This window comes from Megalopta genalis, chromosome 11 (genome assembly GCF_051020955.1).
Source record: "Megalopta genalis isolate 19385.01 chromosome 11, iyMegGena1_principal, whole genome shotgun sequence".
NCBI classification, from domain to species: Eukaryota; Metazoa; Arthropoda; class Insecta; order Hymenoptera; family Halictidae; genus Megalopta; species Megalopta genalis.
This window is the reverse complement of record NC_135023.1, coordinates 7,444,788-7,467,211: the sequence shown is the minus strand read 5'-3', so window position 1 is coordinate 7,467,211 and position 22,424 is coordinate 7,444,788. Positions and strand designations below refer to the sequence as shown.

At 39.6% G+C, this 22,424-nt stretch overlaps 3 protein-coding genes and 1 long non-coding RNA gene across 9 annotated transcripts in view; 3 read left to right on the top strand and 1 right to left on the bottom strand.

The window, feature by feature from the left end:
* Positions 1-279, bottom strand: part of LOC117226200 (PTB domain-containing engulfment adapter protein 1) — a 31,093-nt gene extending 30,814 nt beyond the window's left edge. Inside the window, exon 1 of the mRNA XM_033480323.2 lies at positions 125-279. The gene's annotated coding sequence lies outside the window, so the exon portion shown is untranslated. The remainder of the gene's footprint in view (positions 1-124) is intronic.
* Positions 280-1,761: 1,482 nt separating this feature from the next.
* On the top strand, positions 1,762-7,841 carry LOC117226196 (uncharacterized). 2 transcript variants are annotated; one of them, XM_033480296.2, is made up of 11 exons: positions 1,762-1,902; positions 2,663-2,725; positions 2,894-3,022; positions 3,098-3,232; positions 3,314-3,471; positions 3,774-3,839; positions 4,077-4,227; positions 4,305-4,505; positions 4,573-5,203; positions 5,277-5,553; positions 5,619-7,841. In XM_033480296.2, exons 1-11 carry the CDS (start codon positions 1,828-1,830, stop codon positions 5,752-5,754), a joined length of 2,022 nt encoding a protein of 673 aa, XP_033336187.1. In that variant the 5' UTR covers positions 1,762-1,827; the 3' UTR covers positions 5,755-7,841. The 2 variants fall into 2 exon arrangements, with proteins under 2 accessions (XP_033336187.1, XP_033336188.1); XM_033480297.2 differs by lacking the exon at positions 3,774-3,839.
* A 503-nt stretch (positions 7,842-8,344) lies between these two features.
* chb (CLIP-associating protein) overlaps positions 8,345-22,424 on the top strand; it is a 46,326-nt gene continuing 32,246 nt past the window's right edge. For 4 of the 5 annotated variants that reach the window (XM_033480237.2, XM_033480238.2, XM_033480236.2 and 1 more), the window contains exons 1-2: positions 8,346-9,006; positions 21,972-22,077. In XM_033480237.2, the coding sequence (XP_033336128.1) occupies positions 8,818-9,006; positions 21,972-22,077 (295 nt within the window). In that variant the 5' untranslated portion in view covers positions 8,346-8,817. Of the gene's footprint in view, positions 9,007-21,971; positions 22,078-22,424 lie in introns of all 5 variants that reach the window. The other variant, XM_033480234.2, reaches the window with a different exon arrangement.
* Positions 9,471-13,450, top strand: LOC117226173 (uncharacterized). The gene is made up of 3 exons (XR_013034459.1): positions 9,471-11,263; positions 11,343-11,568; positions 11,659-13,450. It is a non-coding gene; the product is annotated as an uncharacterized LOC117226173 (long non-coding RNA).

The following is a 22,424-nucleotide window of genomic DNA, read 5'->3' as shown; positions in this document are numbered from 1 at the left end:
TCCTTTTTCCCCCGTTTGCTACTTTGGTCCGTGATCCCTGGATACAAACGCCGGGCCACAACACGCCGAGCTTCGGATCCTGCGGTTTCATGCGTTTCGATGCAATTAGAATAGTTCCACTCACCGACAACGAATTACTGCGCGACGTCGCCGACTGACGTTTCTACCAGCGTCGTCCGCTTTCCCTGAACGTAATCCACCTGTTCCGACAGCACAGAAACCACCGATGCGAATGAGAAAAAGTTTGCTCGAGAGAGTTCAGGCGGGCCTCTCGAGTTCCGTGCTCCCTCTAGCGGTGACTGACACCAGAACCGCCATCTTGGACAACGCCGGCGACTATGTCACAGACTATGATCTATAGGGATAGATGTAACACTCGGTGAATTTTCGTATGCCGATTTTCCGGGATCTTCGTACCGCGAAGATACACGAAGATTCCAATTTTTGTACATTTCTACAAGTTTTTGCTGTTTATATATGTATGTAAATAACTCATGCACAATCAAATATTGAAATTTTCTGGTGGTGCAAAGATTTCTTGTATTCATATAATAACTGTGATATTCCCTGTTTTGACATCTTTTCGCAGTTTATTATATTTTATAGGTACTATTTTCATCGTTTGGAAATACGCTACGTATGAATTTGTAGCTTTCCAATCGTAAAACGTGCAGCGATGTAAATGAGGTATACAGCATACTCGAACCTTACTAAGAAGCTTAAATTTCTGAAATCTCGGTAACGATACAGACTTAGAATCCGTACAAACATTACATATAATGCTCTTTTTGCAAAGACATCTGCAAGACTATTGCTATATATATGTGTGTACTATTACATAAAATAATTACACTTTATATCGTATTTCGCATACATTTATTGCTTTCAAATGTTCAGCATGCGTAGTAGGAATGAAATATACAAGATATTCGCTTCTTGCTAACGTACTAATTTTTCGTGAACTATCGGTAATGCGACACGAAATTGTAAGGGAACTCCAGAGCCCTCCACAAATTAGACAGAAGAGCAATGTCTGTACGAATAATATTTGACCGGTTTGCTACTGAGATTTTTTAATTTTGAAGGTTCAAATTAAAAATGGAAGATTGCACTTTATAATAGATACATACCTACTTAATAATTACAATAACATACTGGAAAACTGAAACGGATTCGGGACACGTACATCCATCCATATTCTTATCTATGGCCATGTTCGGTCATTTTGTGGCGGCAGATTTCGTTCCAATTACATATGTACTGAAAATCCCATTATATTTATTTAAAAGCGACAAGATTACAGCTTTAGGCTAATTACGAACTTAATAAATTATTCCATGTCTTTCCTGTAATTTTCAGTTCATCCTGAATAACATATAAAATGACCCAATTTAAATAACAAATAATAGATGACGAGACACTTTATGACAAATTAAAGTATAAAATATGTTGGTCTGATCGAAAGTATATAATGGAATTATTCTTTCTTAAATAAAATACCTGCAGCATATTTTGCTCTTGGAAAAGTTGGTCTTGGCGAAAAATTATGCCTGCACGTACATAGACACCAAACTATATGGGTTTGTAACAGTTAAAAGCTACTCTGTTGGTTGTAATCGAATCGAATTTGAAAATTTGAAAGAATCTCTGAAGTTTCAGTAAGAAAAAGGAATAAGTAAGGCGGACTAGTTTAGAAGTGCCCTTGACCGTTTTCGACGTGGACGGCACTGTCAGTCGCTCTGGCATTCAACATGGCCACCTGATAATGTAGCAGACGATACAGGTGGGATGAAAAATTGTAAATAAAATTTGGTTCTAGCTTGAACTATGAGTGGACGTGTGCAGAAAGACAGTGCTGATGATTCTGATCGTGTCGACGATGCAGTGGATCCCAGAGTGCAGGTAAACCGTTGCGTTTTTCGGGGAATAATTGATAGGCTTTCAGAAGCCAGCCACTTATGATATTGACATTTCCACGTTGACGCGGTCAGTACATTTGTTTATACCCCGTTTGCCGTTAGAACATACTTTGCTGATCTTTCTCGAATCTTTTACGAGCACCTCAAACTTGTGATGTTTTCATAGCTGTATGTTCTGTTTGCCACGTTGTAAAGTGATCTATATTTTTGTTAATCTCCCTTTCCCGGATCATGGGGTTACCAGATGTACTGTTCTTAGAATGCATACATACTTTCTAAGATATGCCATTTCTGCACGTGTTACTCTTTTTCTATTGTTCTATTTCTGGGCTTTATTGACAATGCTACAAAATGGTAACAAATATACTTTTAGTTACACAGTTTCCTAAAAATAATTTGTTTTGAAATTTTGTGTAAATATGTGAATATATTAAACTTTGTGTATTATTTAGGTTTTTTTTGGTAATTAGTATAGCTGTCACACCATCTGGAGATCCACAGAAGTAATTAAATTTAAATCATTTTATAAAACTAGGCTAATATATTTTATAATAAATATTTTGGAATTTTTAATATTATAATTAATCTACTAGAGAGACATTATTTTTTAAGGGAGTAGAAAAAAGGAGGGTCAAGTCTACTATTTTTATATTATGCCATCTGGTAACCCTATAATGAATATGCTGATAATTTCATGTTCAATGTCCATCAGTCAAAATATTTATCATCAATTGTGTTTTCAGATTGAACTTGAAAGATTAAATACTGCTACCGATGATATTAACAAGCTCGAAGTTGATTTGGATGTAAGTATGATTCTATTATTTACATGAGTTCAATGTTCAACCTATAGACTATGATCATTTGTATTATTATATTGAATTTATTGTCAGAAATGGAGATCCAAAATATATTTTATATATTGTATGTTTTGTAAAAAAAATGAATAACCAGTTCACTTATTTTTCTTTTAGGAGGCAAGAGCAACTTTCAGAGAACTACTCTGTGAATCTACATTAAAAATTGATAGTTTAGCTAAGAAACTTGGTACTTGTATTGAGAAATCTAGGCCATACTATGATGCTAGGTTTAAAGCCAAAGAAGTAAGATATTTTATGGAGATAAAATTATATGTATGCTTTCCAAGCATTAATCTACTATTTTAATTTATCATTAAGGCTTTACAAGAAACGCAAAAAGCAGCTATTAGATTTGAAAGAGCAAACAGCCAACATGCAGCAGCCAAAGAAATGGTTTACTTAGCTGAAGAAGGCTTAAGAACTGAGGGAAGATGTTTTGACCATGCTTGGCAGGTAATTAAAACAGTATTAATTAGTCTATGTAAATATCCATAGTCATGCTTAAAAAAAAGCTTGATGTAAACAATTTTATAGGAAATGTTAAATCATGCAACTGCTAGGGTCAATGAATCTGAACACGAAAGAGCATTATCAGAAGCAGAACACAGACATACCACTGCTTTGTATCACAAAGCTGAACACGAAGTGCAAAACCTACAACGCGATTTAAAGCGCGCAATCGCTAAATCTAGGTATGTATTTGTAATATATTTTTTCCTCATTTTGGCTAGTAATATTGAATGATTTTCTAGTTTACATAATAATGCATGGAATGTACTGCATTCAATTAATAAATATATCGGTTCCAAAAATTGATATTTTTTTTGTGGATAATATATTATATATACTTTTTTATCCCATGATTTTTAACATACCGTCTTACTTTTTCTCCATATAAATATTTGATAATTTATTTTTGAATGTTTACTATGTTCTGTTAATTTTGTATAGACATTAGAATATTTATGTCTTTTGGTTATATTCATGTTGGCAGTATGGGTGCACGTCGCAGCTTGCTTCTGATAAACAGTATCGCCTACAGGCACAACTTGCTCATGTTGTAAGTAGGATAGATATTCTTTTTTTCATTTTTTTTCTCTCCACGACATTTAATTTTTGTGTGTGATATGGAGTACCCCTTTACTGATGTATTCTTTTCAATCACCTCCCTTGAGCACGAGTTTCAAAATATTCAATAAACATGCTTTTGCATAATATCATTTATGATAAGCTAGACATAAAAAAGAATTGCAAACTTCTTTGTAAAAGAATTAATTAATGAACTTTTCTTATGCAGACCGTATTATGAGATGAAAGCACATTTTAATCAAATGCTAGAGGAACAGAAATTCAGAGTGAGTGCCCTCGAAAGATCAGTGGGCGACGCTAAAATGACTTACGCGGAGGCACTGAGAAATTTAGAGAAAATTAGCGATGAAATTCATAGGGTATAACTATATACTAACTGCTCAAAAAATTATACGATATGTCTACGAAATTATTTATAATTTTAATTTCTCCGCAGACTAGAAGGTACGACGGGACAGACGACCTTAGTAAACACTCAAGAGACACGGTCAATCAGGCTGGTAATCAATCTAAATCAGCAAACTCATCGGACTCCAGTGTGACCGGATCACCCGATAGTACAGACTACACTAGCGACGAATACTTGCATCTTCCTGATAAAATGAGTCCTAATGCACCATGTCCTGTGCCTACAAGAGTGAGTATCTTATAGTCTCTTTAATAAAAAATTATTCTATTCTAATAATGTTATTACTATTATCTAGATCGACAGAGAACCTTCGTCTGAATACCTGGGCCTAAGCAACCTGAATCTGTCATCCACGGAGCCTCGAAAGTACATAAAGCGGGACCGTCCAAAAAGCATTGCAGCAACAGACTCGAAACATATCATAACACTGAATCAAACCAGTTCGTCGACGTCACGGTTATCGGACTTGTCAAGCATTATTTCGCCCATGGAGAAACGAGTCACCATTCAAACACCGGCGGAGACAAATACCACCAATGCGACCGCACAAAATGGCGAGGAGTGGACGGAAATCAGCTTGAACAATTCTCCAGACGAGATTTATTATAATAACGAAGTATACTCAGATGACGATGATCAAATCCCTTACAAACCGTTACCGATGGACCTGAGTCCAGAGAGTAGCAATCCAACAGCTAGCGGCGGAACTATCCAGCCATTTGCTGATATATCTAATCGGAAGAAATTAATTACTCAGAAATCGCTACCAGCTATGCCGAAAGGGAACGAGGTTACATTGAGCATTGAAAAGAAAGCGGAGGTCACGAGAAGTCCGTCTATAAAGAGCAAGAGCAAGCTCGACAGTAGTTTAGCTAATTGGATAACTAGAAGCTCGGCTGGCGGTGAGGCTAGCGGCGGTAGCTCAGGTGAAAAATACTTCAATGACTTTAGAATGCTATAATTTTAAGCAGGTGCATAACATTGCGTTCAATATTGCAGCAAACTCTAGTAGAAGGCAATCACTCGATATGCTGTGGTGTGCCGGACCTGGAGAGAGGGTGAAAGAGTTATTAAGTCATGGAATGATGATGTTGAATATATCCAGTCTAACCGAGAGACGTTCCAGTGAACCGAGAACTATCGAGAAGGATAAGGAGAAGTTCGAGAAGTGTGAGAAAGTGGAAGGAAAGGGGAAAAAGGTTCCTAGTCCGCTAGAAAAAACACTGACATACCTGAATGCAGATGAAGAAACGTCCGATAGCGAAAGTTTAGCAAGGTACGTGTTCACTTTGCAAACATTTTGAATTCGAATATTACTAATAACTGTTGTATACAAAATAGTGTGGAGATGTTAACGGAGGATCAGATATCGTCGCTCATGATGGAACCTGACATGAATCAAGTATGCCAAGAGATATTAGGGACCCCGTTAGTCGAGGTGTGTCCATTGCTGCAACAACTGCAGCAACAACAATAGCACACCTACTAACGGGAGCGACTCGATTGAAATGAAACTATGCAACAATAGAAAGTGTTCAGAAACCATGATAAAGGAACGAACTAGTTAAGGTATAGCTTTATTTATAATTGAATTTGTCACGTAATTAGTTCCTGCACCTTCATTGCTCATAACAGGAGACTTGATTTTCTATCCAATTTCATAAGAACATAATTAATTCATGATATTTACTGCAATCTTATATACAGATCGTGCTTTTGTTCTGCTCTGATTAGAAATGATTTGTACATATTCAAGTTGGTAGGAGTTTTTAATATCATATACAAATGTTTGATTTTAATTATTGACGTGCTGTATACATAAAATACTGTGAATATCGTGAAGCCTAATGAAAAGTTTCTGTGCGTATGTTCATAGAAACAATTTGATCGATACTTGGGACAGTTTCGATATCATTCCATGAAATTCGTTTCACAATTAGTATCTAACGTACAGTGGAAGACTTATTCGATTAGAGAAGCAATACGTAGTGAATTCTAGATAGTTATATTATTCATTAAAAGGGGAAAGCAATTTTGGTTCGTCGTACGTTCGAAATATCGATTGGTATATAGGGGTAATAAAGAATGGAATTTTTTTCCATCGATTTATAGAAAATGTTTTATCTTTCAAACAAATATTCTGTTTGTCTGTGTTTGAAGAGTACAATTACATAAGCAATTCACTTTTTATATTAAAGAGCAACACCAGCCAGAAAATTGTAATTACGGGAAATTATAAACCGAATGAGGGTGATTTGCTCTTCTTTGAAGTGCTAAGTAGAACTTGTTTAGGTAAGATAACGTGATTCTAAATAGAAAATTTGCGGCTTCGATGAGCATAATGTTTCACATACCAAGCTTTAATAATTACCGATTGTAATAGTGTTCATCTGCCAAGCTCAGCAAAAACATTTTGAATGAATCTTTCCTCAATTCTGATGAGATATAAAAAGAAATATATATATATATATATATAATTTATTGGACTAAGTACCTTGTAGTTGTCGAGATATATAAATATTTAAAGTATAATTAATATATTCAAATAACTATATTGTACATGTAGCTAGACAGTCCAACCGAAAGTCAGTTGTAAAATGAATACATCAAGAATGATGTCACTGTTTTAATAGTGTAATCGAGTTTTATGTTAAGAATACATTTTACACATGTTCTCTATAATGTGATTATATATAATCATCTGCAATTTATTTTACACACTAATTGGGTTGGATTGTCTATTTGCAGTAACAAGAGTAGTTTAAACGAGAGATGCATGCATATGCTATTTACAGAGAGTAATATATACATATATGTGTATATACATATGCAGATATTATTTATTTTTATTACATAATTTCCTGCAAGCAATATTTATTAATTTTCTAAACAAGATATTATGTAAACAAAAAGATCTATACCAAAGACAAATGAAGTGCAATTTACAATACAAAAAAGTTAATATTGTATTGACCCTTTGTTCAATTGAGTAGACTTAGCAAATTATATCAAATGAACGGTGAATATGGGTTTCAATTAACTTATAAGTTCTCGATACAGTTTTTTACAATGAAATTATAAAATAGTGTCATATATGTATACATATAATATACACCCATACATATATGAATTGTACAAAAGATCGCAAAAATTTATACCTTTTAACCAAAAATATTTTTTTAAAACAATCATTTTTCCTTTCGAAGATCTACGAAAGATTTTGTTTCAACCATTTCCATTTCTTTGTTATAAATGCAAACTATCGAACAAACATTTGCGTGCAAAATTCTTCGATCCCACGTTGCAAACAAACAATAATGAACTATGCAATCATTGCCGGCGAAAATTCTCATAATAATGTTGTTATATGCCGACATTGAGTCGGAAGCGGCCATACTCCTAAATATTTTACTAGAATTTTCTTGGCTAAAAACTATCGATGATGACGTTGCATACGACGCGGGCGTATAATTATGAATAACGATTGTAAATATATAATATTGTATATGTGACTGTAACTATGTATATATCGTCATCCTCATTAAAATACGATTGCAAAAACTATGTACAAGCGCAAATAATTCTATGCGACTCTCTGTTATCAGAGTTCGAAATCTAACGGTTTTTTCAAACTGATGGAACTTATCCTGATCAATTACCGTCAAGTACTGTATTAATATTCTTTATGCGAACGAGATTTTAAAACGGATCACATTACTGCAAAATAGAGTCTACATATAATCGATCAAATTCAAAATAACTGAAATACAACATAGCCAAATTTGAATCTCAGAGTGTACCGTGCATAGCGACAAAAAGATTTGCGTGCATACATATTAAATACTATTCAAGACCCGACGCATAGATAATAGATTCCAAACCATCGTGCGATTAATTTATTAGTATGTAAAGTACTCACAGCAGCCAGGAAATAAAGCAAGCAAAACGGGAAACAAAAATTCCGTGCAAAAGTTTCAAAATCGAGCTCGCCGGATGCAACGAACGAACGATGCAAGTTCCCGCGACATCCGTTGGAACTACTGGGCGCCGCGATCGCGTCGGTGGAAGAGAGACGGACGATCGCGAAACGAAAATGGCGTCGCGTGCACGGTGCCGATAAATTTTCGTTAGGTTCGTGCGTTCATTATTTTTCGTGGGTAACAAGGCTGAAACGCGAACGGTGTCGGCGGCGTGCGGTCGCGTAACAGTTTACGAAATCTCGCTGGGGAATCGGTCGTGGAGCCAAGCCGTCGTTTAGCGTGGACTCGTTAATCGCGGCGTACACCTCGGCGGTCGTGGTGCCGTGGTGCGACGGTCAACGGGGAAAAAGAAGGTGTAAGTACACACGCTGTTTGCGTGTGGCTTTTAAATCGCGGGGACAGCCTCGTTTCGCCGCGAGCCATGTATCCAGTGTGAGGCCCCGTCGTTGGCATGACGAGGGCGGACGCGTTTTATTTGGTTCTCGTGCATCGTGAAATAGTTTTCGTTGAAAGACTCGCGGAACGGTGCGCGAACGGAGACGTGCGCTCGGCAGGCCACCATGGCGGTGAATCCGCGTGATATGGACGGTTTCATGCCGCTCCTGTCAACGACGGACATCAAGAAGAAGTTAAACGTTGGCATTTTGCTCTTCAATTACTTGGGCGACCCTAACAAGAGTATCGAGTGTCAAGACATCGGACAGTTCATAGACAACATCATACCATGGCTCAGCAACGGCAATTCGAAGGTACGCTGTTTTTTAATAATACCAATATTTTTACGAACGAACCACCCCCGGATTAATCGGGCGAGCATGCTCCGAGCTTTCATGTTCAGCTGATTCATTGGACGAAAGCCGTCGTACTCTTCCTCTCTCTTTGGCAGCGCCTTTGTATCTTCGCGCAGGAAAACGAGAGAGGTCAATCGGTTGATGTTTCTGCCTTTTAAGGAACTGTATTGACTGCTTTTGAACCGAATGGACGTTGTCTGGTATGTAAACAAGACCCTGAAAACCCGCCCACCATCGTTTTCTATCTGACAACGTTAATAGGCGCACAGTAATGGCCAGGTACTTTCAAGCGTGTCATTGTTTAATAACACGCATTAACAATCGCGTATTGTTCGATCGGTTAACGTTTAGAACGATTAAGGAATCGTAGAATGATGGTGGGGTGTGCCGGGTGACAAACTGGCTGGATTGTGTGCGTACGAGCAGCGGTTCTCATCTATTCGCATTCTCCCGGGGACCGGAGCGTTGATCGGCGTGCAAATGATTTAATTATAGAGACGATATTAATGTCTCCATAGAAATATGGCCGATGACGGGTGGTTGACAGTTGCGGGATAGCGTGGAGGACCCCTTGGCCCGAGACAGTATTTGTGTACATTTTATTTTTGACGACCTATATATCGCCGTGCACTCGAAACTTTCTACGCTCGATACTCTCGAACGAACGATACGATATTGCAAAACAAGGACCTGGTCGATTAGTAAATAAAATTCGGCTTTTCACGCGCCGCGGTTTCGGAGGAAAATACGAGAGTTCGCTACGCGGGAAAAACAGATGCGAAGATCTTGCGAAAGATTTGTTCCCGCGACCGTTCAATTGCTCAATCCGCCGCCGAGAGATTTAGCAGTCGATCCGATTTGCTCGCATTGTCATCCGCACTTTAGGTTGACCCTTGGAGAGGTTAGGAACTTTGGGAAATGAGCGGGAGATACGAATCGTTTGAACTTAGTAAGTACAAGATATAGATAATATTTATTCGAATACCTCCTATTTGAATTCAAGGAAATTAAGCATAAGCTTTTAATGTTACCAGCGAGGAGATTATAAGTTGATAAGGGAGCGAATTGGGCGATGACTCACCACAGTCCACAAATCTTAGATTGCATCTTTTCGTGCAATCCTGGAAAATATTTTTTTCATCTTTCCAAGGGAAATATTTAACAACGTTTCTCAAGGAGATCTATCAGCAAAACCCCTGTAACAATTCTTCGATCTAATGAATAAGTAACAATAATTATCATTACCCTCTCAAGATTAAAATTCCCAAGGTCATCACCGCCAACGTCCGCTACCAAAACCTGTATTTAGCTGCAATTTCGCATTACCACTAACTCAACGCATTCGAATTAAAATTCCACGCAGCCAATCTAAATATTTCACTTACACAGCGCAACATTTTATCTTGATGCAACCTCCGCGAAGCGGTTCTCAACCGGATTCTAGTCTAACTCGACCCTTAGACCCGATCTCGCTGGGTTTAATACTATTTTTGGCGGTTTTATCAAGATCTGAAAATGTTGCTGGCTCGGATCGGTTTATGGAAACGGATCCATTCCGTTGCACCCGAAAACTGCCGGTTTCCCTCGTTTAGGCTGGCCCCCCTCCGAAATCAATATCACGACCTTAGTTTTAATAACGTTGCTCGCGTGACGGGCTCCGGCAACTGCAACAATCGTCGGGCCGCCGACGCCGGCGGCTGCACGCCATGTAAACGATTATTTACAACGAATTCGCCGGCCGGTTCTCCGCTTCTACCACGAAACCACCCGGTTCTACCAGAACACCGCCATTAAGGGAAGAACTTTCACGCCATGTACGTAGCGTGTGTCCTTTGGCGCAGTATGTCACGCCGGAGCATGCCGCGGAAAGACTTCGTGTTTAGTCGGGTCCATTAAGATCGAGGTAAATGCTCGCCGGTTGCAAACCAAGAAACACCAGGCGATACCTGAAAGTGAAACGCTGGCTGTTCGTTGTACAATATTAGCCTAATGAGTTCGAACTATAAGGAACATTGCAACACACTGTTCCTCTTTGACTTCGGCGATGTTGTTTCAGGGTATAATAGCGCGATTGATTTAGGAGCTGCAGGTGCGCTTTGAGAAATAAAACTTGTCCGTGGGATTTGATTTAGAACCATATGGAATGTCGAACAACTTTTCCTCTTTGATTCTGATGAAATTTATTTGTGAAATTTGTCGAATTAATTTAGAGGGTGTAAGTAACTTTTTGAGATAAAAATTGTTTCGGGTATTTAATATTTTGAAGAAGTTCATTGTTGGTATGTTATTTTTAGGCTGCAGAGTGAGTGTATCCATTTATAGGAAAAATGTGTAGGCGGAGTACAGAACGGCGGAAGCATTAGAAGAGTTCTAGAATAAATCATTAGAAGGTAGTTGCCATCAGTGTTACTGCAATTATAGTCGAATAAACTGCGATGAAGAATAACAAATGGATAGTAATTGAGTTATAATTGGTATGACGCTATATGCAGACGCAATTATGCCAGGATTAAGTGATAAGTAATTGCTATTAGTCAGAAATTTGAAATTTGTTAGGAATTCATTTGGAATATCTTTTGCGATTGCAAGAATTGTTTCATTATTAATTAGGTCTACTAGCGTCTCTAGCGAGTGAATCACGTGGGTCGTGATTAATAAGAAGACCTGCAATATGTCCGAAGATAAGTCCCGGCCAGGAACGGTTGCCAAAATGTATATCACGGATAATGATAACGGGACTTTTCCCATTATCTTTCATTCAGGATTTGATACACCCACTCCGACGCCAATTGGCCAGGAAATTCAATTCCATTCGTGTCTCCAGTACAATTGCCATCGCGACTGTTTTAAAGCGTGCAGATATTCAGGAGAAAGCTGTCAAAGAAAATTTCGGTAACGATGGCATCGAAGACCTCGCAATAACACTAACAATAGTAGCAAATATTTAACTATACTGTTTACAACTGACCAGTGATGGTGAGAAGTTTCAAACTACTACTGAACTTTGCAACTACAGCAAATATTTTATAACTCCATCGAAGTACTTTATAATTGCACCAGAGACTTTATAGGCGGCGCTGAAGACTTTATAATTGTAACAGAAAGTTTTCGTATGCAGTAGTAGACACAGAGATAGTGGCAGCAATAGTAAAATAAACTGACGTAACGAAATGTGTAAAATAAAAATTGTATATTAATTCTGGGTGCATGAGAAGCGACATTAGAGACACTACCGTACATCATAGCAAGTCTGGACTCCTTGATGTCAGCAAAAAAAGAAAAACAGGGTCGACTGAAGGTGTTAGTTACGAGCCTCTACCAATTCGGTTAATGGGAATGGGCCCAAGCTGACGTCATAGCACGTGAACGACGCCGAAACGACACTAACGAAATTTCGTCAGGCAATCTGCTTACGTCATGCTCGCCGGGCAGCATGCGAAACATCAGAAAAGTCGCCCTTCGTCGTTGATAAGCTTGCTGGCCAGGCTAAACTTTGCGGGCGTAATTGAATTTCTTCCATAATACATGAACCGTGTGCCCCCGTGTGCACTATACCGGACACTTTTCACCGGGTAGTGCACAGGAACGCACACCAAACAGGCATATTTATAACGTACCGTTGCCCGTTCACTCCTATATTTAGCGTCGCTTTTTATTGTTGTTACTCTAAGCGTTCCACCGTTTCTAAGAAGTGACCAGTAACTGCGGATTGGATCAAGTTCGATGCACGCTGTACTCTATTGGAAACACGCTGCTAAGACATATCCGGGGATTTCGTTTCACTTTCCCCTGCAGAAATTTCACCCTGGATATCAATCTTGGAATGAGCCAGACAAACAAACTAGAAAGTAAGCTAGACATGCCGTTGTTATTTGTTAATGTCAACGTGTCCTTGCATCTTGCAAATTTGCACATGACACGCATAGTTTACTGTACAAATTGAGTGAATTTAATCATTATAATTCTCCTAATTACAAAATCGAGAGTCTAAAGTGAATTTTAATTGCTTCAGGTATAATTACTTTGAAGTAGAGCTCCAAATGCATAAAAGTTCCACGCTTCTCGGATTAGGGCCAGTTCCTGCCCTGGATAAGTGAGAATTTCGTTCTCCAGCGAGTCTCGGGCAGACCAAATTACAAATTTTCATCCAGCGGACCCCAGAAACTTTTCCCAGTAATTAATCTGAATCTGGTTCCGACGAGAATGGAATTGTCCCTATTGTCTCCGGTATTCTTTCGAAGAAGTTTCTGCGGCTAGCGAAGTTGAGGCATTGTTTAACGGATTCTTGGTCCCCGGCATCGGTAACCGGACGCATTAGCATCTGAGGAAACCGGCACACGCTACTCGCGCATCATTATCTAGTGACACTTGTTGCTGCAGCCCCGTTATTAGCTCTAAAATGTCCGCGGCACGCAAGACACCGCGTTTTACTCGCTGAAAGGTGAACGGAGTCGAAGCACGCGACTATGGTTGTTGTCTCTTCATCAACTTCTTCGTTCAAGTCCAGTTTCACTGACCAGTTTCTGGCAATTAATTTAATCCTGCATAGTTCAAATTTGTTCTATCGTTATGAAAAAGTTTATGTAACTTGAAACCAAGTTATATCACGGTCGTCAGAGTATTACTCCCATATGTATAGCTTATGGAGATCCGATAGGACCGAAAAATTTTAAATTACTTCTTGCCCTGGGGCTTCGCGCAGTCGTCTGCTCTCGAACTTCTGCGGACTGCTGATCAGCATGATTACTATGCTCCAGACGTAATAACTCTTCTTTTAGAATACTTTGAAGGATCGTTGAAAAGCACGCCAGAGATCTCTGTTGTTCTAAGAAGAAAGCTGCACTTTCTCTGCTTCTCCTAGTCGAATACAAATTCTGGAAAGTTCGTAATTAGTTGTTGGTCACCCTGTAGAGTAGAGAAAGAGTCTCAAGTTCAGGAATAAGCATTATGGCAGGCGTTTAACTGTTGATTGGAGAGATCGTTCGCACTTCACGCTGTGCAGCGAACTTACTGAGACGATTTCATTCGTCACGCTAGTGATACGTAATAAATGCCCATAGTTTGTGGTTTATGATGATGGATGATCTGCAGCGAGACAGACTTTCTTCGTACAATTTTACTGAAAAATCTGCCGTGGCGATGTACAGGAAACGGATGGCTGCATTTGATTGGAAATTTTTGTCTTCACTCCTCTGTAGGCGCATGTTAAGTAGTATTAAGTATGAATTGATTTACTTGTAAGACTTGTCCGAAAAAAATCCTGGTCACCTACTAGTTTATCGTAGCGTTGTTTTTTTTTTCTTTTTAGCGCAAAGTGTTGATTCCTTTTGTATTCTTAGAAGAATCTAGACAGTCTATCGCTTTGATCCTGTCGGTACCTTGAACAGAACACTTCCTTCAGATGCATTAATGAGAATACTGAGAGCATGACGAAAATACCTAATGGATGGATCTGCAGGGACATTTCTAAAGGATTTAAAAACAACTGCCGCAGACACAAAAGCCCGGTATCATTTGAGAAGTGAACCAGAAGCATTTCTCCATCGACGAGTCAGCTGATCGTGGCTGGTTAACAGGTTCAGACAAAGGAGGATGCGGCATCAAAAGGATCATAGCTTCCAACAGCCGTCTCCTTGGTAGAGGATGCATCAAGAAGGTTTGCAGATTGCAGGCCGTTCTTAATTTTCGGCGAACTCGCCATTGTCGCGGTGTTGGCAGAAAGCCTACTGGCCAGCTACGTGATCAGCCTCCCTATTTCGGCCATATCGATCAGCTAGAAGAAAGTTTCTTCTTGCTGCGGTTCAACCCAGCCCTCTCCAGTCGGCTCGTATCGGCATTGAACTTTTCCCGAGTCCGTCCTGTCTGGCCTGGGTCCCTGGCTGCTAAATTCAATTCGGAGCTCCAGGGAGCTCGGTTTGGAGCTGGATCCAGCCGACAGTCGGATTCAATCAGGCCTGCAGTCTACCTTCTAGGTTCTGGAGGTGAATTTAGACCCGGTATAGTTTGATGGGAACTCAATAATAAGTTATTTCATCTGTCGGATGGCTTGGGTTGATACTTGGTGGCGGCGACTTAGGGAATTTACTTCGTACACCTGCTGCTTTCATGAATTTTACAGTAGAACATGTCCTGCTGAAAATATTGCTAGTACTTTTTGCATTTATGACTCTATGGAGTAGATCAAATGTAAGCTAGTGGAGATATTTTGGAGAAAATTAAATTATTTTCAGCTCATTGAAATTATTCAGAAAAGAAGTAAATGTCGATGTTGTTTCTGTATCTGGAAATTGATACAGAAAATTTTTGCTTGCTGCGGAAAGCTGTCTCTGCCGATTGAAATATTAATTGCCTAAAATTGAAAATCAGAAAAATATTAATTGTCTCGACTTTCACATCAGAGAAAAAAAATATTAATTATAATTATATGCAGCGGTAGTACACCTTCAGGTAATTTATCGCGTTACTTTATCCGCGGCCTGCTTCATAAGATCAATTGATTCTACAACCAGCCTCGAGCCACGTAAAAATACCATGACGTAATGAGGAAGAATATGCAGTCCCGGTTCGGAGTGCAGCAAAATTTTTCTGGCGATACATCGACTTTTCAGAGTAATCCAATGAACATCGAATATAATTAGTTATAGCATAAGCGAGATAAACCGCATTGCGTCGATTACGTAATAAGTATTAAATAGCTGCAGGTATAATAAATATCGATCGCAGTTCTGTATCGTGGATCGCGGCACACCGTCTAGAATACGTTCAAATGAATAAGTCCCAAGCTTCGTCTAGCAAAATGAACAGCAAGACAAATCATTCATTTTTTTTCCAGCGTCATACGTATACATGCATTTAAATATCAGTCTCGTTTTGCTAATGAATCTGTAGGAACTTGATTCTTCAGGAAAAAAAGCTGCGAACTGGTCGTCATCGACCGATTTTACTCACGTCTGACCACTGCAAGATAAATCTACTTATTCCTAGAAAAAGGCGCTCCATCCTTTCTGCGTACTAATTAAACACGTATAGTAAACAGCAGTTATTTGGGTCGATTTGCTAATTAATTGCATAGTTGAATGCGTATTCTAATTGATGGTCATTTTATTTTTAATTCAAGACATTTCTTGGAAATACAGCAGTTTCTTTATGAATACGAGCTTTGTATAAACTTTTTATTGTGACCATTCGATCGTTTATTATAAGAGACAAATTCTAGTACAAAATTCGAAATAAATAATCGAGCTAAAAAATTTTAATGCTAAAACAGAGCTCAATCTTCAAAATTAGAAAAGAACAAACAATGTATTCGATTATTATGGTTTCCATAAATCTTCAAAATGCAGAAATACTATTTAAATACAGTTTATTTCTCTCATTCTGTGTAGAAAAATCCCAGTCTGCATGCATCCATGCACATTCCCGCTCGGAAAGCAAAAGTTCAAGCGCAAATCTCGCAATTTTCTTGGTTGCCATGACTCGTCATAAGCGTAATCGATGAAACACGAGAGCCAAGGGAGAGGACGAACCGTTTTGGATTCCACCGAGCATTATGAGGATATTTATCGTTTCTACGACGACCTTTCGCCGGTGTTATCGAGCGGTGCAGCAAGGTGCACCGGAGGAGACGTTATGCAAGTGACAATGTGTGCGTTCGGCGTCGTGATGCATGTGAAAAGCATCGAGATCACCGCCAGGCGAGGGTGATGTCATGGTTTAAATTCGAAAAAGGAAACGTTCGCTGCAAATGAAAAAGGAAGAAAACGAACCAAGCGAGAGAAGCAGAGACAGAAATATATCACGGCAGTTTACGTTGTGTCCTGTGTCCTTGACATCGATACCAGCGCAACGATACCTTGGAGAAAAAATGGTGCAGCTAAGATCTCCCATAACGAACCTCATTGTGATCCAATTGCATCGTGGCGGTCGGATGAAAGGGATACAGGGCGCGCAGAAACATCCTGCAATAAATATTCCTTGGAAATTGCTTCGAGATCAGCTTCGAACTGTCTTAAGATTCTTTGTTAGCAGTGGAAATTTTATGGTAGACAATTGGAGTAGATGATCAAGAGGAAACAGATAAGTAGTAATACAATTCTTCCTTAACGGCGGAGGTTTCATTGTAAAAACATGCAGTAACTAATCAAAATGGGGCAGAGAAGTGCTAAGTAAAGTACTTTTTTAGCAGCAGAAATTTTATGATAGATAACCGTAGGAGATAATTAAGAGGAAGCAGAAAGGTATAAATGCAGAAGAACAACTAAGAAAAGGCACAGACTACAAAGAGATTGTAAACAGGCGGAGAAGGAAGAAGCAAAAATCGTTCAGATAAACCACAGCCAAAAATACCACAGAAAACATGGTAATCATCTCGGAGATAATGATGATGACGAAGCAACAGGAGTAAACAAGGCCTGTGGAAGAAGTCAAGGAGCGTCGCCAGTCTAATCTAAATTAGAACAAACGATGAGAATCACTGCTTAAATGAGTCGAAAGAGCAATCAAATAGATTACCGCAGCTGGGGCGGTGTTCAACATCAGTTGAAGACTCCTTGTAGAAAACACTCTAAGTGCCAAGAGTTAGTCTATTCCTGCAACTAAGTGACCATTCTATTATCCGAACACGCGCGTTCTTCTATTTCGTTCTACTAACTATTTAGATACAACTCAACACAAATCGACTTTGCAACATTCATACTTTTGTCTGCAACTTTCCGCTGGTAGTAATAACTGTTCTATTATCTGAACTATAACGTTTCGCTATTTAGTTCTGCTACCAGAGATATCCTCTATTTAGCTGTAGCTCGACAAAAATCGAGGTCTGCTACTTTTTTACCTTTCTTTTCAAATCTACATCGGTAGCAGCAACGAAGTAACTATTTTAATATCCGAACTCCCACGTTTCTCTGTCCAGTTCTGCTACCAAAGACCCTCTATTTAGCCTGAGCTGAATAAAAAATCGAGCTCGGCAACATTCGTAGTCACCTCCCCGAATGTACGTTGGTAAAAGGATATTTCTGCGTGCAGATTGCTGGAAGTTACGTTCGCACAGAGCGGTCCAACGATGCGCGAAACGCTGAAGCCGTTCGCGACCATAAACGAGCAACGGGGGGCACTCTATTCGTCATCCGCCGTCACGGCGCCTCGCGACGGAAGCTGAAATGCATTTCACTGCGATCGCAGAAGGTGGTGGTGGCACCTCCCACGTGGTTTTAACAGTTTTAACGGGCCCTGCTCCCAGCCCAGGTTCGACGAGTAAGGCCAGACAGCTCGCCCACGCGTGCTCTGCGGTTTCGTGCAACGATCTTCGGGCACCGTGTGCACGTACGATCTATTGTTGTCCCCTTGTTCGTGATCTACTTGACGCCGGCGAGAGCTAGTCTTCTTTCAAGCGAACTTTATGCGCTAGCTGATTCGCCAGATAGGGTTCAAGGTGCCCGTCCGCTATAGTTGGCTCGACCACGATGCCATCCATCGATCACTCGTTGATCCTTGACACGCAGTTTTTTGTAACCATGTCCGCTACTCCGTTGGCCGACCCTTGATTCGATTAGCCGGTGATCTTTTTTAATTGAACAGCTAATTCGTCGCGATATTGGTCATCCTCTTGTTGCTCGCGGAAGCCGAGTTAAATCTTCTAGCTGATGTTTCGAATGCATCGATTACACGGGGTGCAATTTTGGGACGGTCAGGAGACTTTCTGTTTTTTTTTTTTCTAATACGTGAGGAGTAGTTTTCATCAGCAGATCTTTGTTTTCAGAAGAAGCATTATCCGTTTATTTTGATAAGCTACTTAATCATTAATTGGTCGAATTTAACAACATTTCTACATTATTTCCAACATTTTACAATTATTAAAAGAAGAAATACATTTTTATGTAACTTATGTTTCTTAGAATCGATCGAAAAATTTAATTTCCAATGTTTCTACTATATTATACGCTAACTAAAAGTAAAATATCAATGTAAAAACCTTTCCCAGATAATTCTAAGGACAAAGTCATCTAATTAATATTGATTGAATTTTCTGCTCGTTAGGTTTACTTGTTTGGAATAATTGAGTGGATTCTAAGTTAGAAGGGGCAGAGTTTCTGCCATTTTAGGTGTCCAGCGACACACCCTGTTTCCAAGATTCGAGCATACTAAATCAGCTTCGCTTCCTTTGCGGGCTGCGTTAACAAGACGGACGTACAATGTTGAACACACGAACGGATTCGAGGGTGAACGAACCGTTCCTCCGAGAGGACGAGCCAGATCAATATAGAAAGTGCAAGTGTAGCGTTGGGTGGTGCATTTATCGTCGGTTCCACCCCTAGCTCGGAGGAAGCTCGCCGATCCTTCTTTCCTTAAGGCTTGAGCTATAACGAGAGTTAAATCAACCTTGTTGCCACCCTCAGTTCAATCACACGTTCGCTACAATATTAATAAACATCACTTTGTTCAGCTATAAATATTGTTTCAGATAAATTGAACCACTACTGAATCAAAGTTCAATTACATACCTATTTTGTTCTTATGCAGGCATACAATTTTTACATAGTTATTATACATAATTGTTATCAGTAGACTGATTAGGATCTTTACGCTAAATCAAAAACTTCAACTTGCAAGAAGTAGACACCAAAGCTCTTCCTTTTTAGAACAAATTTTAATAGGTTGAAAATAATGTTAAATTCTTGTAATTTTCCTGTTATTTTGAAGTTTACCATAAATGCTCTAACTCTTTATCTGCATTTAATTCTACAATTTTTATCGAAAACTTCTGTTGAAGGCAAAGAAATCGGACTACTGATAAAACATCGATATTATTGTTAATACAACATGTCAGGAAAAATGAGCTCGTGACATTGGAGTTAACAGTTCCACCACGTTCGACGTTATCCGATACCGCAGACCGAAACGGGGTGTCAGCTGGGAAAAATCGTTTCCGAAGTGTGCGCTGCCGATCCAATGTCAACGTGTCTGCGAAACCGTCCATTACTCCGCGACGACGGTTTAAATACATTTAACGAACCGCTATACATAGGCGTATAAACCTATTTTAGTTGCCGCGGGGTAAACGTTCTCTCAGGGCTGCCGTCTGGCTGTGACATCATTGCTCAGCGCCGAGGCTTTTCGTTTTTCTCGTGCTGTATGTCCTGACTCCCATATAATTAGCACACGGCCTGATCATTAACGGCATCGCGAAACTCTCGTGCTAGGTCATTCCACGATCTCTCTCCCTGTCGTGAAAGGAGGGACAGTGATCGCGGATTTAGGGGATCACTGCTTTCCGCAGCTTGATCCACGTTCTCCTGATCCGTGCTTGCACCGAAAAGAGGATTATCTAAGACTGGGAAAGTGGCCGACAAAGTCGAATCATGCCATCATTTTACTTGAAGCTTGCTACCGATGCTGGAAATAATTTTTTTTTAATTTAGTAAACTTTGAGATCAATCTAACAAGATGTTTTATGATACTTTTACAGAAACATTTTTTTTTTTAGATATACCACAATTTGCATTTAACCCTAACCCCATCTATAATTTCTATAATAAACAGGTTGTCCCGGCGAAATAAAATATGTAGAATAGCGTTCCAATAATTTTCAAGCCCCGGCCGTGACATTGTCTGAGGGTGCATTTCGCGTGTCAGTAATATCCTGCCACAGTAAATCGCACGCATTATGGGATTTTAGCGGCTTCGTGTGCGCAGCCACGGGGTCGGAACGTGTGTAATTCGCTCAAACCGTCGCAATTACGTGTTGATGACGGCGCGCAGCAAGAAAAAAATATAACCGCTGCGAAGTAATCATTACGAGTGCGCGGAGAGGGCTCGCAGACGAAGCATAATTATGAGCAAGAGGGAAAGTGCGAGGGGGTCTACGATTTCTTTTTCCAGGTTTAAGGGAAGTGCACCGGCAGAGTTTATCTTGCGTGGATCAATATGCTGCTGGACCCTGCGACATAAACATCCCCTGCTATGGGGTGCTTTAACCCCGTAGTACATTTAAATTCATCCCGTTAATGAATTTCTAATCGACCCTCCCGATTTAAATCTCTCAATTCACGGCCCACGAAACAAGCTTTTGTCTTCTGTTTCTTAAAATCGATGCGTACAATTTCTCCTTTGTAGGAAAATCGGAGGTTCCTTTATTTTAATTAATGCGGCTCCTCAAGTCATCACTCTTTCAATTCTCGCCCCGAGGAATAAATCTCTGCCTTTCGTTTCATAAAATCGCTCGTAACTTTTGCATAAAAATCCGCAGTTTACCCCGCAAAGCTTCTTTTAAGTCTGACGATTTTTCTGCTTGTTTTTAGAAGCGGCATCGTTGAGTTTCATTTGATTTTAGAGTTTATAAACTCTACCCTCTTTACCTTCCAAGCACTCATCGTTCTTTTCACTGTTTAATTTTCCCTTAATGCGATCATCCTTATTTTTCTCGTTATTTTCCTGTCGTCGTTCCACATTTCCGGAAATTAATCGAAATGAAAGTCTTTCAATTTAGATTATCCTCAAATGTTTATTTTACACTCCGCAACTGGTAAATGTTAACTATAATATAATGAAGTATAAATTGTTTTACTCGTAATGCTCGTCTGATAAAAAATTCTTGAACACCCAGTTTGATGCACACATCCTCTGCAGTAGGCTTTAATGACAAATCAAATATCCTAGATTGCACGTCCACCCACGAAAAGTCGTGACGCGTATGTAACACCGGCAGCGAGCGTGTTAATTGATCTCTCGTAATAGAAACCGCATAAGAGCCTTCTATGCCGAACAAATTGCCCAGCAATTCTCGATCGTCTCTGCTCGATCGAGAACACTGTGTACAACGTTCTTCTCAGCGAAATAGGACAATCGTTTTTCTATAATGATTCTAGCTGCACGATCTTCGAAGCAAAAAGAACACGAAAGAAAGAATTTCTTGATTCTTGTTGCAGGTTGTACAGAATGGTTTGGAAGTCCTCACGTTCCTGGCGGATCGGATGGGCCACGACTTCAAGCCCTACGTTTCCAGCATTATTCAGCCGACGATAGATAGACTGGGTAAGTGTCCACGAACTTTTGCTGTTCGTTTCGTCTCGGATGCGTTTATAAATTATTCTTAATAAAGGAAACCGACCCGCAACCTTCGGCATCCTTCGCTTTAGTTCGCTGCTCGCGGGAACTAGTTGTGAAACTGTTCGCTCGATACCTATATAGTGTGTCTCCCTGTAACTTTATCGCCGGTGATACCTATCCCCGGCTTACGCTCCGATAAAAAACCACCTGGACTGTATAATATCGGAGACAATATCGTAAAGCCGAGTCGGTTTTCCGACACTGATTCTAGAATAAAGATCTACCGTTCTACCCTTTAACGCGGTGACCAAGTTACCCAATTTTATTGCAAT

Coding starts and splice junctions, on each gene's coding strand:
- LOC117226196 (XM_033480296.2), top strand. CDS start 1,828: ATGAGTGGACGTGTGCAGAAAGACAGTGCTGATGATTCTGATCGTGTC. Junction 1,903..2,662: donor CAGTGGATCCCAGAGTGCAG/GTAAACCGTTGC, acceptor TTGTGTTTTCAG/ATTGAACTTGAAAGATTAAA. Junction 5,554..5,618: donor GATAGCGAAAGTTTAGCAAG/GTACGTGTTCAC, acceptor TATACAAAATAG/TGTGGAGATGTTAACGGAGG.